We start from the raw sequence: 13679 nt of genomic DNA on the forward strand, positions 1-13679 counted from the left end.
AAGGTTTGGTAAAATTCCTTGTAAAATGGTTTGGGTCTGGGACAGGTAAAGTTTCCTTACTCCCCACAACATTATTGCATTTGTGCAAATGGTTCCCTTTAGAGCAGGGATCCCCAATCCCTGGGTATGAGGCCTGTTAGGAATTGGGCCGCACAGCAGGAGATGAGTGGTGGTCGAGCGAAGCTTCATCTGTTGCTCCCCAGTGCTCACATTACCTCCTGAACTGTCCCCCTCATCGTTTAGAGCAATCATCTCTTGGTGTCAGTATTAGTATTATTTTCTTAGTTAGAAAGCTATCCATTTTGCCTAGCTTTTTATTATATTCATTTGCGTAGGACTTTATGCAAAGTTGTTTCTTATGATTTTTATACTTTTCTGTTTATGTTATTTCTTCTTTGTAAATTCTTATTTTGCATCATATGTGGACTTTCTCCCCTGTCCTTATTTTGTTTTTCCTACTTGGATTAACTAGTGGGATGTGTAGGTGTTTAAAGTAAACTTTACCCTTTTCATGTTAAAAAAAAAAAGTTGAATGTGACTCTTAAATGTGCCAACTGGGGAAACGTTACTTGGGGGGGAGGGGAGCACGAGTAGTTTCATAACTCTAAAGCTTTTTTAAAAACTAGGCAATCGTGATTGAGTAGCTCTTAGGGAACCAAAGGAGATGCTAAGTCAGCATTTATTTTGAGCACATTTCATGTATTTCATGGGTCATGATAGTTCTGCTGATTTTGCCCCCTTTTCTTTTTATGGACCTATTATATGGTACATACGAATGTCATTCTAAAGCAGGGACACTTGTGAAACTTTTATGTAGTGAGTTTTTTTTTCTTCAGTTTGCATTGTATTCATGTTTTTGTTTTTCATCCTTACCGATCTCTCTACTTCCAAGAACAGATAAACTTCAAACCTTAAAACAGCAACCAAAAAATGACCTAGCCAACAGCAACCCCTCTTACAAGTATATTGCTAATTTGACCATCAAATCGATAAAATATTATCAATAATAGGTGAAACTAAGCAGAAAGATGTTAATGTGTGTCTGTGAACTCTCAGTGTTCTAATACTTACTGGTAATAACATGTTTCTCTCATCCTAAGTATTTCTTCTTCTAACTCATTTTAGGTTGTAGGGTGAGGGGTTAACGTAGATCTGTCACTCGTAGCAACAAAATAATTTGATTCAGAGGTGGGGACCAATCCAGGTTTTGTAGGGGCCTGAAGCTTATACAATTTGGAGACTCTCTTTAAGAAAAAGAATACACAAAGTTAGGTGTGGGAGCTCGGAAGGGGCCGTGCAGGTGAGGAGACTGAAGCTTAACCTTCTTAACTTTACAGTCACTCTGTCTTTGGCTCAGAGACCTTGAACTCAATGTAGAGTCATGGCTGAGGATACAACAGGTTGTATAGAGGCTGTTTTCTACAAACCTTGGCTGGGTAACAGTCCAGGTTAATGAGGATATAACAGAGGTAAATGACTTTAGAATAAACCCTAACAGTGACAACGATAAAACATCAAGGGTGATTATTATCCTTTCTAAACCTTGACTAACCTGCAAGATGCCTGGGGCAGCTGCTTCTGCCTCAGAGAGGACTTGAAGAGGAAGGATACCGCAGGACATCTGTGTGCTGAATCACAAATTGGACAGAACAGCCTCCTGGGCAACTCGGACCTGGCTGAACTACAAACTGAGGGAGTATTAAATGGACCACTGCCCAGGGGCTGTTTTTTATTGGGCTTACTGTAGGAAGACCTAATGGGATGTGCTCCAGGCTGTAAAAGATTCCTGCCCCAGATGGAAAAAAAAAAAAAAAAAACAAAAACCAGTGACTTGAGTTCCTGCTTCCTGGGAGGGATGATTAAGCCTAAGTCAGTCAGTGACAAGTGCGTGTCCAGATTAATGACAGATGGAGGCCACTTATAGGTTTTCCCATATCAAAGTTCCATTTCTTCCTTCAAAGGTAGGAGAGATACTCAGTAGAACTGCTACTCAGGGCTTCTCTTTAGCAAGGAAGAACTGGGGCTGATGTGGAGTTGATAGGAAAGATCTTACATCTTTGAGGTTTGTCAGAGAGCAACTGTTGGAGAGTGACATGGAATTTGAAGGTTTAGGATATGAGAGAACATTTGGTTTTGGAGTCACAGACTTGGTTTCAAATCCTGGTTCTATTTCTTTCTCTCCCCATGGCTCCAGCTAAGTTACCCAATCACTCTGAGCCTTAGTTTCCTAGTCTGTAAAATGGGGATAATAGACAATACCTCATAGGATTATGGGGATTACATGAGTGTACATGTCAAGGGTTTGGCACACAGTCTGGCATCAGGAAGCATTCAATAAATGTCAGTTGTCTTTTTAGTTTAGGAAGGTAGACAAAATTATTCGTGGGAAGGGTAGGTATGATTGGCTAGAGCCTCTAATTGGGATTATAGCTAAAAGTTGTGGAGACTCTTAAATGTGACAGTTTTCTTTTTAAAAAATATTTATTTATTTATTTATTTTGGCTGCACCGTGTCTTCGTTGCGGCTCACAGGATCTTCGTTGCGGCATGCAGACTCTTAGTTGCAGCATGAGGGATCTAGTTCCCTGACCAGGGATTGAACCTGGGCCCCCTGCATTGGGAGCGTGGAGTCTTACCCACTGGACCACCAGGGAAGTCCCTGTAACAGTTTTCTGATTCCCCCAAAAAATTGAGGCATAATTAACATACATTAAACTGCACAAATATCAACTGTTCAACAAGATGAATTTTTACGTACTTGTAAACCAATGTGACTACCACCCAGATTCAGCTGAAGAACATATTCATGATCTCAAAGTTCTCTCAGGCCCTGCTTAGTAGGCGTGATTCATCCCTCAGTCCTCATTGTAACCTCTCTTTTGATTTCTGCCATTATCAATTAGTTTTTCCTATTTTTTGAAATTCACATAAATGAAATCATATAGGATGGGCTCTTTTGTGTTTTTTTTCAAGCAGCATAATGTTTATGAGATTTCTCCATGTTGTTACATGAATCAGTGGATTTTTTTAAATTGCTGTGGTGTATTTCTTTATACAAATACATAATAATTTGTTTACCCGTTATTGTGTTGATTGACATTTGGGTTAGTTTACAGTTTTTAGCCGTTAGGAATAAAGCTGCTATGACCATTGTTGTGAACCTGTTTACTTGTTTTTCTTGGGTACATACCTTGAAGCGGAATTGCCGGGTCATAGGGTAAGCAAGTGTGTTTAACTGTTGGAAACTGCTAAATGGTATTCCAAAATGGTTGTACACGCTCAGAGCTGTGTCTGCATTCCATAGTCTCTTCAGTGCTTGGTATTTTTGGCCTTTTTAATTATAGCCATTGTGGTGGGTAAGTAGTAGTACATATCTCATTTTGGTTTTTAAAAATAGCATTTTTCATACGTTTCTTTCACTATGTAAAATAATGCATATACTTTATTGAAAAATTAGACATTGCAGATGTATAAGAAAATTAAAAGTTACCCACATGAAATCTATTACTCAGAGAAGACCTAATATTTTGATATCTTTCCTTATAGTTTTTTCCCCATTCCTATATATTTTAAAAAGTGTAGTTATTTTAATTTAGTTGATTTGGGATTGGACCCTGATGTCTTTACTTTTATAGATTCCAAAGATATTCTAATGTGCAGCCATGCTTGAGAACTACTGAGTTAGTTCAACTCCTTTTTTTCCCTCTCCCATCTGTGTATTGAATATTTTAGTGCCTGGCCTGGCACTCTCTGTAATGACTGAATGAAGGAATGAATGAGATTTAGATGAGGAAATTGATTCCCAGCTAAACTGACTTTTCAAATGAGTTTCTTCAACAGATTTTTTAAAAAATACAGTATTCAGTTTTAAAAAGTAAAGAGCATAGTACAGTTAATTCCCTTATAGCCATCACCCAAATTCAATAAGAATTTGCTTTATCTATCCTTTTTTTCAGTTTTTCCTTTGTGGAAGTATTTTATTTAATTAAAAGTTTAATTACAGATGTAGTATGTGAGCAATGTCGAAAATCAGAGAATACAGATAAGCAATCAGAAACACCGTATTCTCACTTTCTTGTGTGTGCTGTCATGTATTTTAATGTATAATTGTAGTGACTCATTTTAAAACTTTTTATTGGCGTATAGTTGCTTTACAATGTTCTGTTAGTTTCTACTGTACAGCAAAGTGAATCAGCTATACATATACATGTGTCCCCTCTTTTTTGGATTTCCTTCCCATTTAGGTACCCAGAGAGCATTGAGTAGAGTTCCCTGTGCTGTACAGTAGGTTCTCATTAGTTATCTATTTTATACATAGTATCAGTAGTGTTATATGTCAACCCCAATCTCCCAATTCATCCCATCCCCCCACCCCCCGTACTCTCACTTTAATGAATGTCCTTTTATGGGAGTATTTTAAAACTAGATATTATGTCATTTTACCTCTAAGTACCTTAGTATGAGTCTCAAAAATCTGACTTTTTAAAAACATAATCTGTATACCACTATTACACTTAACTAAGTTAATAACAGTAAACTGGATTTTTTTTTTTTTTTTAGATGTAGTGTGTTTATTTTTTTAATTTTTATTTATTTATTTATTTATTTATGGCTGCATTGGGTCTTCGTTTCTGTGCGAGGGCCCTCTTCCGCCGCGGCAAGCGGGGGCCACTCTTCATCGCGGTGTGCGGGCCTCTCACTATCGCGGCCTCTCTTGTTGCGGAGCACAGGCTCCAGACGCGCAGGCTCAGTAGTTGTGGCCCAAGGGCCCAGCCGCTCCTCCGCGGCATGTGGGATCTTCCCAGACCAGGGCTCGAACCCGTGTCCCCTGCATTGGCAGGCAGATTCTCAACCACTGCGCCACCAGGGAAGCCCAGTAACGTGGATTTTTAAAGAGTCCTTAGGAAGGAGAGCAGTGGTAGTCAGGAACACAAAGGATTCACTGTGAAATAAGCATAGTCAAATCGCCTAATTTATGTGCTGGAAATTGTAACTTGACTAACGGTCCAGGGAATTTTTTGCACATGGTATATCTCAAGCTTAGCCTTGCGATGGTAAATTATTTTGAAAAAAGGTGGCAAAAAGTGGGCTGGAAACCTGTGCAATTGGGTGACTGCGTAGTTGATTCACTCATTAGTGTGTGAATATCTGTGATGATTAATGAACTGGAGAAGAATGAGGACAGAGCTCAGTGGTCTGTTCAGGGATCTGTCCTTCACTCTGGCTTGTTAGAATTGTATCAGGACCTTGAACTATGCCTAGAGATTGAACATGGGTCTTATCTCTCCGGAGGCTGGCACTGAATATTTCCGCTCTTTAATCCCAGCTGCTCCGATCCACCCTACTCCCCAGCCCCAACCGCATACAGTTAATCTTTTTTTAAAAAAATAAATTTATTTCCTTATTTTTGGCTGCGTTGAGTCTTTGCTGCTGCGCGCCGGCTTTCTCTAGCTGCGGCAAGCGGGGGCTACTCTTCGTTGTGGTGCGTGGGCTTCTCATTGCGGTGGCTTCTCTTGTTGCAGAGCATGGGCTCTAGGTGCACAGGCTTCAGTAGATGTGGCATGTGGGCTCAGTAGTTGTGGTGCACGGGCTTAGTTACTCTGGGGCATGTGGGATCTTCCTGGACCAGGGCTCGAACCCATGTCCCCTGCATTGGCAGGAGGACTGTCAACCACTGTGCCACCAGGCAAGCCCGCATACAATTAATCTTTACAGCTACTTTACCCTGGTCTCTTTAATCAGGCCAATCACATTTATGGATCCGGAAGGATATTGGGGCATGGGAGGGAAGAATGTAGGCCTGGCTTTCTTGCCAAGAACCAGAGACCCTCAGAGGAAATTCTCATAGCAGAAAAAGGACCTTGCCACCACTAGTTGGTGCTGGGACAGGTAAACTCCTTCCTGCCCAATTGCTTAATAATTGGGTAGGGGGATATAGAGTAAACTTTTTTTTTTTTTTAAGGGACGTAGTATTTATTTAATTCTATAATAGGTAAATCATGGAAATAGGGGATTAACAGATATTGTCTCCTTCAATTCTTTTTTTTTCTAAAATTGTGGTAAAAACACTTCACATAAGATCTACCCTCTCAACAAAATTTTAAGTGTACGATACAGTATTGTTAACTATAGGCCATCCAGCAGATCTCAAGTACAATTTTTACAAAATTGAAGCATAATATACATAGACAAGAGTGTAGAATTATAAATGTACAACTTGGTGGATTTCCCAAAGTAACTGTACTCATGGACCTCTCACCTAGATCAAGAAATAGGACATTAACAGTGTCCCAGAAAGTGCCCCTAATGCCCCCTCTAAGTCACTACAGGACGAGGAAGTTTTTTGTTTTGTTTTTGTTGATTCCAAGCCAGATTTAATTTTTAAATTTCCTGTGGAAATAGTGCTAAAGGAGATTTCTATTTCACGGTACTGCTACTATATGATCACGTATATTTTGGGTTAATTAGGCTTATGATTGGATAGGACCTAGCTCTAAACGGACTAATTCAAAGTTTCCATGAGAGAGTGTGTCTTAAACTCTGAGCTTCTGACTTTTGGAATATAGCCTATTGGTAGGTTAAGGATCAACTTCTATACATAAGCCTGCTATATCCACTTTTGGTCTGTGGTGGACCCTGATTTTCCGTAATTGCTGACCTAGAAAGCATACTTTACAGCTGGAAGATGGAAAAACTAGCGTGATTTATAAATGGGCAGTTATTCCAGGAGTTCACTCAGCTAATTTAGAGTTAATTATATTTGAGATGGTTTTAACTTCAGCCTCCATTTCTTTTAACAGGCCTTTCATAGCTGGTATTATTTATGTACCAGTGACTTGCTCAAGGCAGGTGGCACAGACAGCTTGTGCAATTCATCTCTTGCATTAGATATAATTGTTCTAATTTTATTTTCATCCAAGCATGAACCTTGTCGTGTTGGCCGAAGCATTGGTGTAAGGACAAAGTTCAAACGTTTATGGCTTTCCTTTTTTGAGGTTAACTTGCGAAACAAGAGGAAATATTTTCTAGAATCAGGGTTTTACCAATTTAAGAACTGTGGGTTCTCTGAAGGATCAGGATTAATTTATTAATAATAACGAGGTTTCCTTAATGACAATAAAACCAGTGTAGAAACTGTCTGTGCTAGTTAAATCTGATATGTATTTATATCTATATTTTGAAGACTTTTGGTCTACTTATGAACATTTTTTGGTGTCAGAAGAAATATTTCCTCTTTTTCTAAGGTGTATTTTGATGCCTGATACATAGTGAGTATCCCCTATACGTGGATTGAATTGAATATTTTTTCCTGTTAGAAGTTCATCCTTAGGGTGAATTCAGTCAGTATTTCTGACCCTCAGTAGTCAATATTCAGGAAGGAAGTAACATTATAAATTCAGTAGTGCTTCTTTTGACATCTGATTTTATAATACCTAATTTCAGATTTTGTGTGCCTTATTAAAGAGCTCTTAAGCTAGTACCTGCTCTCTTACAATATAGAGCTTCATCTTGGGAATAATTGTCAGTTCCATGTAACTTTTTTTTTTTTTTCTTGGTTATAGCACATGTGTAGCCAACACCTAATTTAATAAATAAAACTTTACAAAACAAATTCTCCTGTTTATCCCTCCCTGATTCCATTGCCCTGCCAAACCTGAAACTACTACTCTGATTTTGATGTTTATTATTTTCATACTTCCCCTATACATGTATGTATTCTTAAACAATACGTAGTATTTATTGTTTTGCATTATTCAAACTCTATAAAAATATCACCTTTCACATATTACTCTGAATTGTTTATTCCTTCTGATGTTTGCGAATTATCTAATTTGGTAAATTTTAGTTAATTTCTTTTAACTGCTATGTAGTATATACTTCATATATCCATTTAAAAACATATGAGCTGCCATTTATTTATTTACGTATAATTGACATATAACATTATATTAGTTTCAGGTGTACAACATAATGATTCGATATTTGTATATATATATTTTAAATTAAATTAAATTAAATTTTTCTTGGCCACGCCATGTGGGTGGCATGTGGGATCTTAGCTCCCCGACCAGGGATCAAACCCGTGCCCCCTGCAGTGGAAGAGCAGAGTCTTAACCACTGGACCTCCAGACAAGTCCCGATATTTGTATATATTGCTGTATATCCACCTATTGAATGGACCTTTGTACTGATTCCACTATTTTGCTATTATAAACAATGTGGCAAGATGTTCTTATATATGCCTGTTTGTGCACAATTTTATAAGAAGCTCTCTAGAATATAAGGAAAAAGCTCTTCCTTAAAGTGGAATACCAAATAATAAATGTGGAGGGAATGAAGGAGAGAGAAAATACTATTTTAAAAGACACATAGTACCAATTTATTTGGAGTGAAAGTGTTAGGAGCAGGATATTTCTGTAGTTTCAAAGCATCTCCTTTTTTATGGATACTTATAGGTAATAATTATCTACTTATTAATCAAAAAGAGAAAAATAGTAACTTCACAGTGGAGGAACCCTGTAAGAACTGACTACCTTAAACCAAGTGGTCAAAGTTAAACGTCACAAATCATGGGACAAACTGACATCAGTGCCTCCCCATGTGATGCACTGAGAAGGATACAGCATCACTTACATAGTATTCCTGCCCAAAGTGTACAACCTGCATCTAATCGCGAAGAGACATCACCACGTTAACCCAAATTGAGACATTCTACAAAATAAATGGCTTGTGCTCTTAAGAAATGTCAGTATCTTGAAAAACAAAGAAAGGCTGAGGAAACTTTTCATATAATAGGAGACTACAGAGACGACATGTAAAGGTATTGTACAATCCTGGGTTGAATCCTGGACCAGAAAAAAAATGCTATGAAAGATATTGGTACCATTGTCAGAATTTAAATAAGGTCTGTAGATACTAGTATTGCAGTAATGTCAACTTTTCCTCATTTTGATAATTGTACAGTGGTTATGGGAGTTCCCTGGCTGGCGGTCCAGCAGTTAGGACTTGGTGCTTTCACTGCCGTGGCCCTGGTTCAATCTCTGGTTGGGGAATTAAGATCCCGCAAGCCCCGCGACAAGGCCAAAAAAAAAAAAAGTACTGAGGTTAAATAAGTGAAGCTCCATGTCCTAAAGAAATCTATGCTGAAATATTTGGGGGTAAGGGGCATGATGTCTGCAATTTATTCTCAAGTGGTTCAGAAAAAAGTATTGTTTTATACATACAGAGATACGACAGTAAAGCAAATGTGACAAAACATTGGCAGTTCGTGGATCTGGGTAAAGTGAACCATCACTGCAGTTTTTCTGTATATTTGCAATTATTAAATGCAGATCTTCCTGTGGTGTACCTGGAAGTAGAGTTGCTGGGTCTTGGGCTGTGAATATCTTTAAATTTACTAGACAGTGCCAAATTGTTTTCTAGTGTGGTTGTGCTAATTACATTCCATTGTCCCAGGTCTTTACCAACACTTGATATTATTCAATTAAAAATTTTTATCGGTCTTCATGGGTATGAAATAGTATCTCATTGTGGTCTTTGCATTTCTCTGATTATAGGGAAGCTGAACATCGTTTTAAATGTTTATTTAAAAGTAAGTAAGTCATTAAGGCTTACTCTTTTTATGAATTCCTCGCCATATACTTAAGCATTTTTTTAACTGAGTTCTTTGACTTTTTCTTATGAATTTTTTGTATGTTAAGATATTCTGGAAATGAATCCTTTGTCAGTTAGATGCATTGCAGTTACCCACATACTTTCGAAAGAGGCTTAAGGAAAATATAAAATTGAGTTATATTTTATTTGAGTTACACAGAATAAAGTAGGTCAGAGGGCAGAGAAAACATTGCACATCAAATGTGTAGTGGCTAAAGGGTTGGCTTCTGTTTACAGATCTCTTCTCTCCTGGCTCAGTTAAATAATATGAGGCAACTTGAACTTGTATTTTTATCTCTGGTCCTTCTGAAAAAGGTTATTTTTTAGAAGGGCAGTCTCCTGTCTCCAGTGTATTTCATTCAGCGATTTCCCAAGTAACTGTTCATTTCTTCCCTTCTAGACTTAATAAAAAAAAGTCTATACATTGCTAAATAATGAAACTCTTGCACTGCTAAATATTGGCCAGTGCTCGGATTGAGTAACCTGCTCTCAGTGGTACTGCAGCACCTACAGAGCAAGAGGGTAATTCAGTAACAAAACTATTTGGTTCATTTTCTAATACTGATTAAACCCTTTGCAGAGATGAGGAAAGATTAAACCACTTGGAGTACGCTACTGAAAAAGATAATCTAATGATCATTCAAGAACTTACTTTAGTGCTCTCATTCTTAAGGTGGTTAGGTATTAGCTTTGCATGTGGGCAAAAACAAACAAAACCGACCAAAAAACTCAAAAGTGAAATCAGAAAACTTTAGCCTTTGTAAGGACTTTCCCAGCCCCCTGCCCCCCATTTTATAAAGGAGAACACCAAGTTTGGTGACTTATTGGTTAACCCCGGTCACAGAGCAAGCTGGTGGTTGTCCTAACAGAACTTGACTTTGGATTCCAGATCCTCTTTACTTTCTACTCCAGTGCATTATGCTGCCATCCCTTCAAAAAACGGGTGTATTACAGCTCCTCCTACAGATGCACATCCAAGTTCTCCAGAGGGCAGATCACATAGCTGTCTCCACTTTCCTCATTGATTTCCTAGTAAACTGAAAGATGAGAAAATCAAAGGGGATCTTCTTTCAGGGAACTCAACGTCTTAAGTCTTGACTTTTCTAATTAATGTAAGAAGTAAATTCATTTGTGATACGCCCCATAGGGACAAATGGATAGCCATGTCACTGTGTATATAGCTACTTTTTATTTTGAAGATCTTCTCATCTATTATTTTTATTCAGTGGGTAGAACCGAGTGGCAGTAGTCATTTTGCAATCTACCAAACTCATGCTACTTTAAGAAATCTTTGAATTGTTTTCTTTATGGAAAATACAATAACAGTATAAAGAGGAAAACCTAGTCCTAGTGCCCAGAGATAACCACTTAATGTTTCCTTCTGGACATTTTTACTATATATATATTTCATAGAGTTAAGAGTAAACCATAGTTTTAGATCCTGACTTTTTTCACTTAACATTATAGTTTTTATTAATGGATATACTATATCTCATTGTCTGGATCTATTTTTTTTAATTAATTAATTTTTGGCTGCGTTGGGTCTTCGTTGCTGCGCGTGGGCTTTCTCTAGTTGGCGGCGAGGGAGGGCTTCTCATTGCGTTGGATTCTCTTGTTGCGGAGCACGGGCTCTAGGCGTGCGGGCTTCAGTGGTTGTGGCTCGCGGGCTCTAGAGCACAGGCTAAGTAGTTGTGGTGCTCGGGCTTAGTTGCTCCACGGCATGGGGGATCTTCCTGGACCAGGGCTCAAACCCATGTTCCCTGCATTGGCAGGCAGGTTCTTAACCACTGTGCCACCAGGGAAGTCCCTGTCTGGATCTATTATAATGAAAATGCTACAGTGAACACTCTTGCCTGCGTTTCTGATTATTTTCTTATGACAGATTCCTAGAATTGGAATTATTGAATCATCAGCAAAACTATTTTTAGTTTCTTCATGCCAAACAGTTTTTGACAAAATTGCTCCTAGTTCCACACTCATACAAATTGAGTATGAGAGTACCTGTGTCATTTCTGTCTTTGAACTTTATCATTAAACAAACATATTGCTGATTTGATCATGCAAATAGGCCACTCTTTGTCTGATTCACGTTTCTTTGATTACAAGTAAAAAAGCTTTAAAATATTTATTAACTATTTATCTTTTTTCTACGAATTCAGTTCATGAACTTTGCTTACTTTTTTGCAGGAGCCTATGTTTTTCTTATTAAATAATTTTTACATATTAAAAACATCAAACTTTTGCTATTTGTGGTAAATATCTTTTGCCATTTTGCTTGCTTTCTGGCTTTATAGTTTTTATCCGGGGAAAACATAAACCTTTGTTTCTACACAGTCTAGATTTATACTTGGGGAGAGTTTGTTTCTGTGAGTTCTTTTGCTAATGATTCGTAGGGAGAAGGTGCAAGCAAAAGGGTTATTGAGGACCAAATTCCTCTGTAATGAGTTGAAATCATTGGGTAGAAGCCATTTCACGCAGACTCAGGGATTTTTACCCCTTTTCCCACTGCAGTTGCTTGTCTTTTATTTCTGAAATCTGCTTCATGTTACCCATTCGATTTATTTATTTGTCTTCTGCACAAGTTAAAGTAGCCTCTTTGATCAGTTGTTCTTCTGTCCTATGGCATTTTCTCATGTCCTGATGCTTTCTTTTAAGGTATTATCCAAAGAGATGAGTCACCCATGGAAAAAGGGCTGTCTGGTCTGCGAGGAAGGGACTTTGAGCTGTCTGACGTGTTTTATTTCTCCAAGAAGGGATTGGAAGCCATTGTGGAAGACGAAGTGACCCAGAGGTTCTCCTCAGAGGAGCTAGTGTCATGGAATCTCCTCACAAGGACCAATGTAAATTTCCAGTACATCAGCCCGAAGCTCACCATGGTGTGGGTGCTGGGCGTCATAGTGCGCTACTGTGTCCTACTACCTCTGAGGTACGTCTCCTGCCCAGTAACTTGATGGTACAATTGGTTCAGCTTTCTTTTTAAATCATGTATGGAATGGCCACGTGAGAGTATTAATGATACTAACCCACCCCTTCCCATTTAGAAAACACCACTAAACGTGACCTCCACCAAAACATATTATTTATTCGCTCGCATTTTTCCCAAATGAAAGTGTGTATTCAGAATCCAGTATATATTAACTGCATCCGTGTTGCTCTTTCAGTCATGGAAGATTTGAGGATGGATAGAAAAGGGAAGTTAGAAAAAAGAAGAGAGAGTATTTACAGTTTCACGTTCACCAGAGCGTCATCCAAACTGTGACTGCCTCTCTTTGCTGGTCTGTAGCCATTCATAGCTGCACAGGAGAAAAAAAATTCCTCAGAATGGTTACCACGGGGGAGAGAGATATTTGGAAGGGTGAATTTGTTCCACCTAGTTCCATTTTGATCACTCACTCTTCCTATTAAAAGTTCACCAGTTGGGCCCCGTTTTGGTTCTGAGTTTGCGTGCTGCTTCATGAGGAAGTAGCCTCAAAGCCCAGTTTACTGGAGCCACAGTGTGGATCTTGAGTTGAAGGGGTGACACCGGGCAGTGGGATGAAGTGGTTACGGTCTGTTTAGCATGGTGATGGCAGGTAGTAGCACGGGTGCCAGGCACGATATTGCTGTAGATTGTCTTGCTTCATTTCCCTGGCCATGACCTTGGTGTGCTCTCAATACAGCTTTCCAGGCAGTTGCTTCCAGCAGACTAAAATTGGCACATGAGTTGAAACCTCTTTACCATCCCTAGGGTGGCCTATCCTTGCCTCATTCAGATTTATTATGCGGGAAGAGATTGCTTAAGTGTAGGCAAAGGCACATTTCTAAGAAGCGCTTTCTCTTTTCTTGTGCTCATGTTGCCACTGTGTAGATGTTGGGGTATGTCTTTGGGGAATCATTTCAGCTGTGATAACAAAGTGAAATTAGGACACACTTGCTTGAACATTAAGCCAGTGTTCCCAAAGTGGGGTTCATGCACTCTGGGGTGCACAAGATTATCCATTGTTGTGTTTGGGAAATGTTTCAGCTTTTATTTATTAGAAGTTTCTA

General features: G+C 38.7%; 1 protein-coding gene across 5 annotated transcripts in view; it reads left to right on the forward strand.

Moving 5' to 3' along the window:
• Positions 1-13679, forward strand: part of GPAT3 (glycerol-3-phosphate acyltransferase 3) — a 60746-nt gene that overhangs the window by 28484 nt on the left and 18583 nt on the right. For all 5 annotated transcript variants that reach the window (XM_082463266.1, XM_082463262.1, XM_082463265.1 and 2 more), the window contains exon 4: positions 12309-12579. In XM_082463266.1, coding sequence (XP_082319392.1) covers positions 12309-12579 — 271 coding nt within the window. The remainder of the gene's footprint in view (positions 1-12308; positions 12580-13679) is intronic.

The sequence above is a fragment of the Balaenoptera physalus genome (assembly GCF_965194825.1).
Source record: "Balaenoptera physalus genome assembly, chromosome: 5".
Taxonomy (NCBI): Eukaryota; Metazoa; Chordata; class Mammalia; order Artiodactyla; family Balaenopteridae; genus Balaenoptera; species Balaenoptera physalus.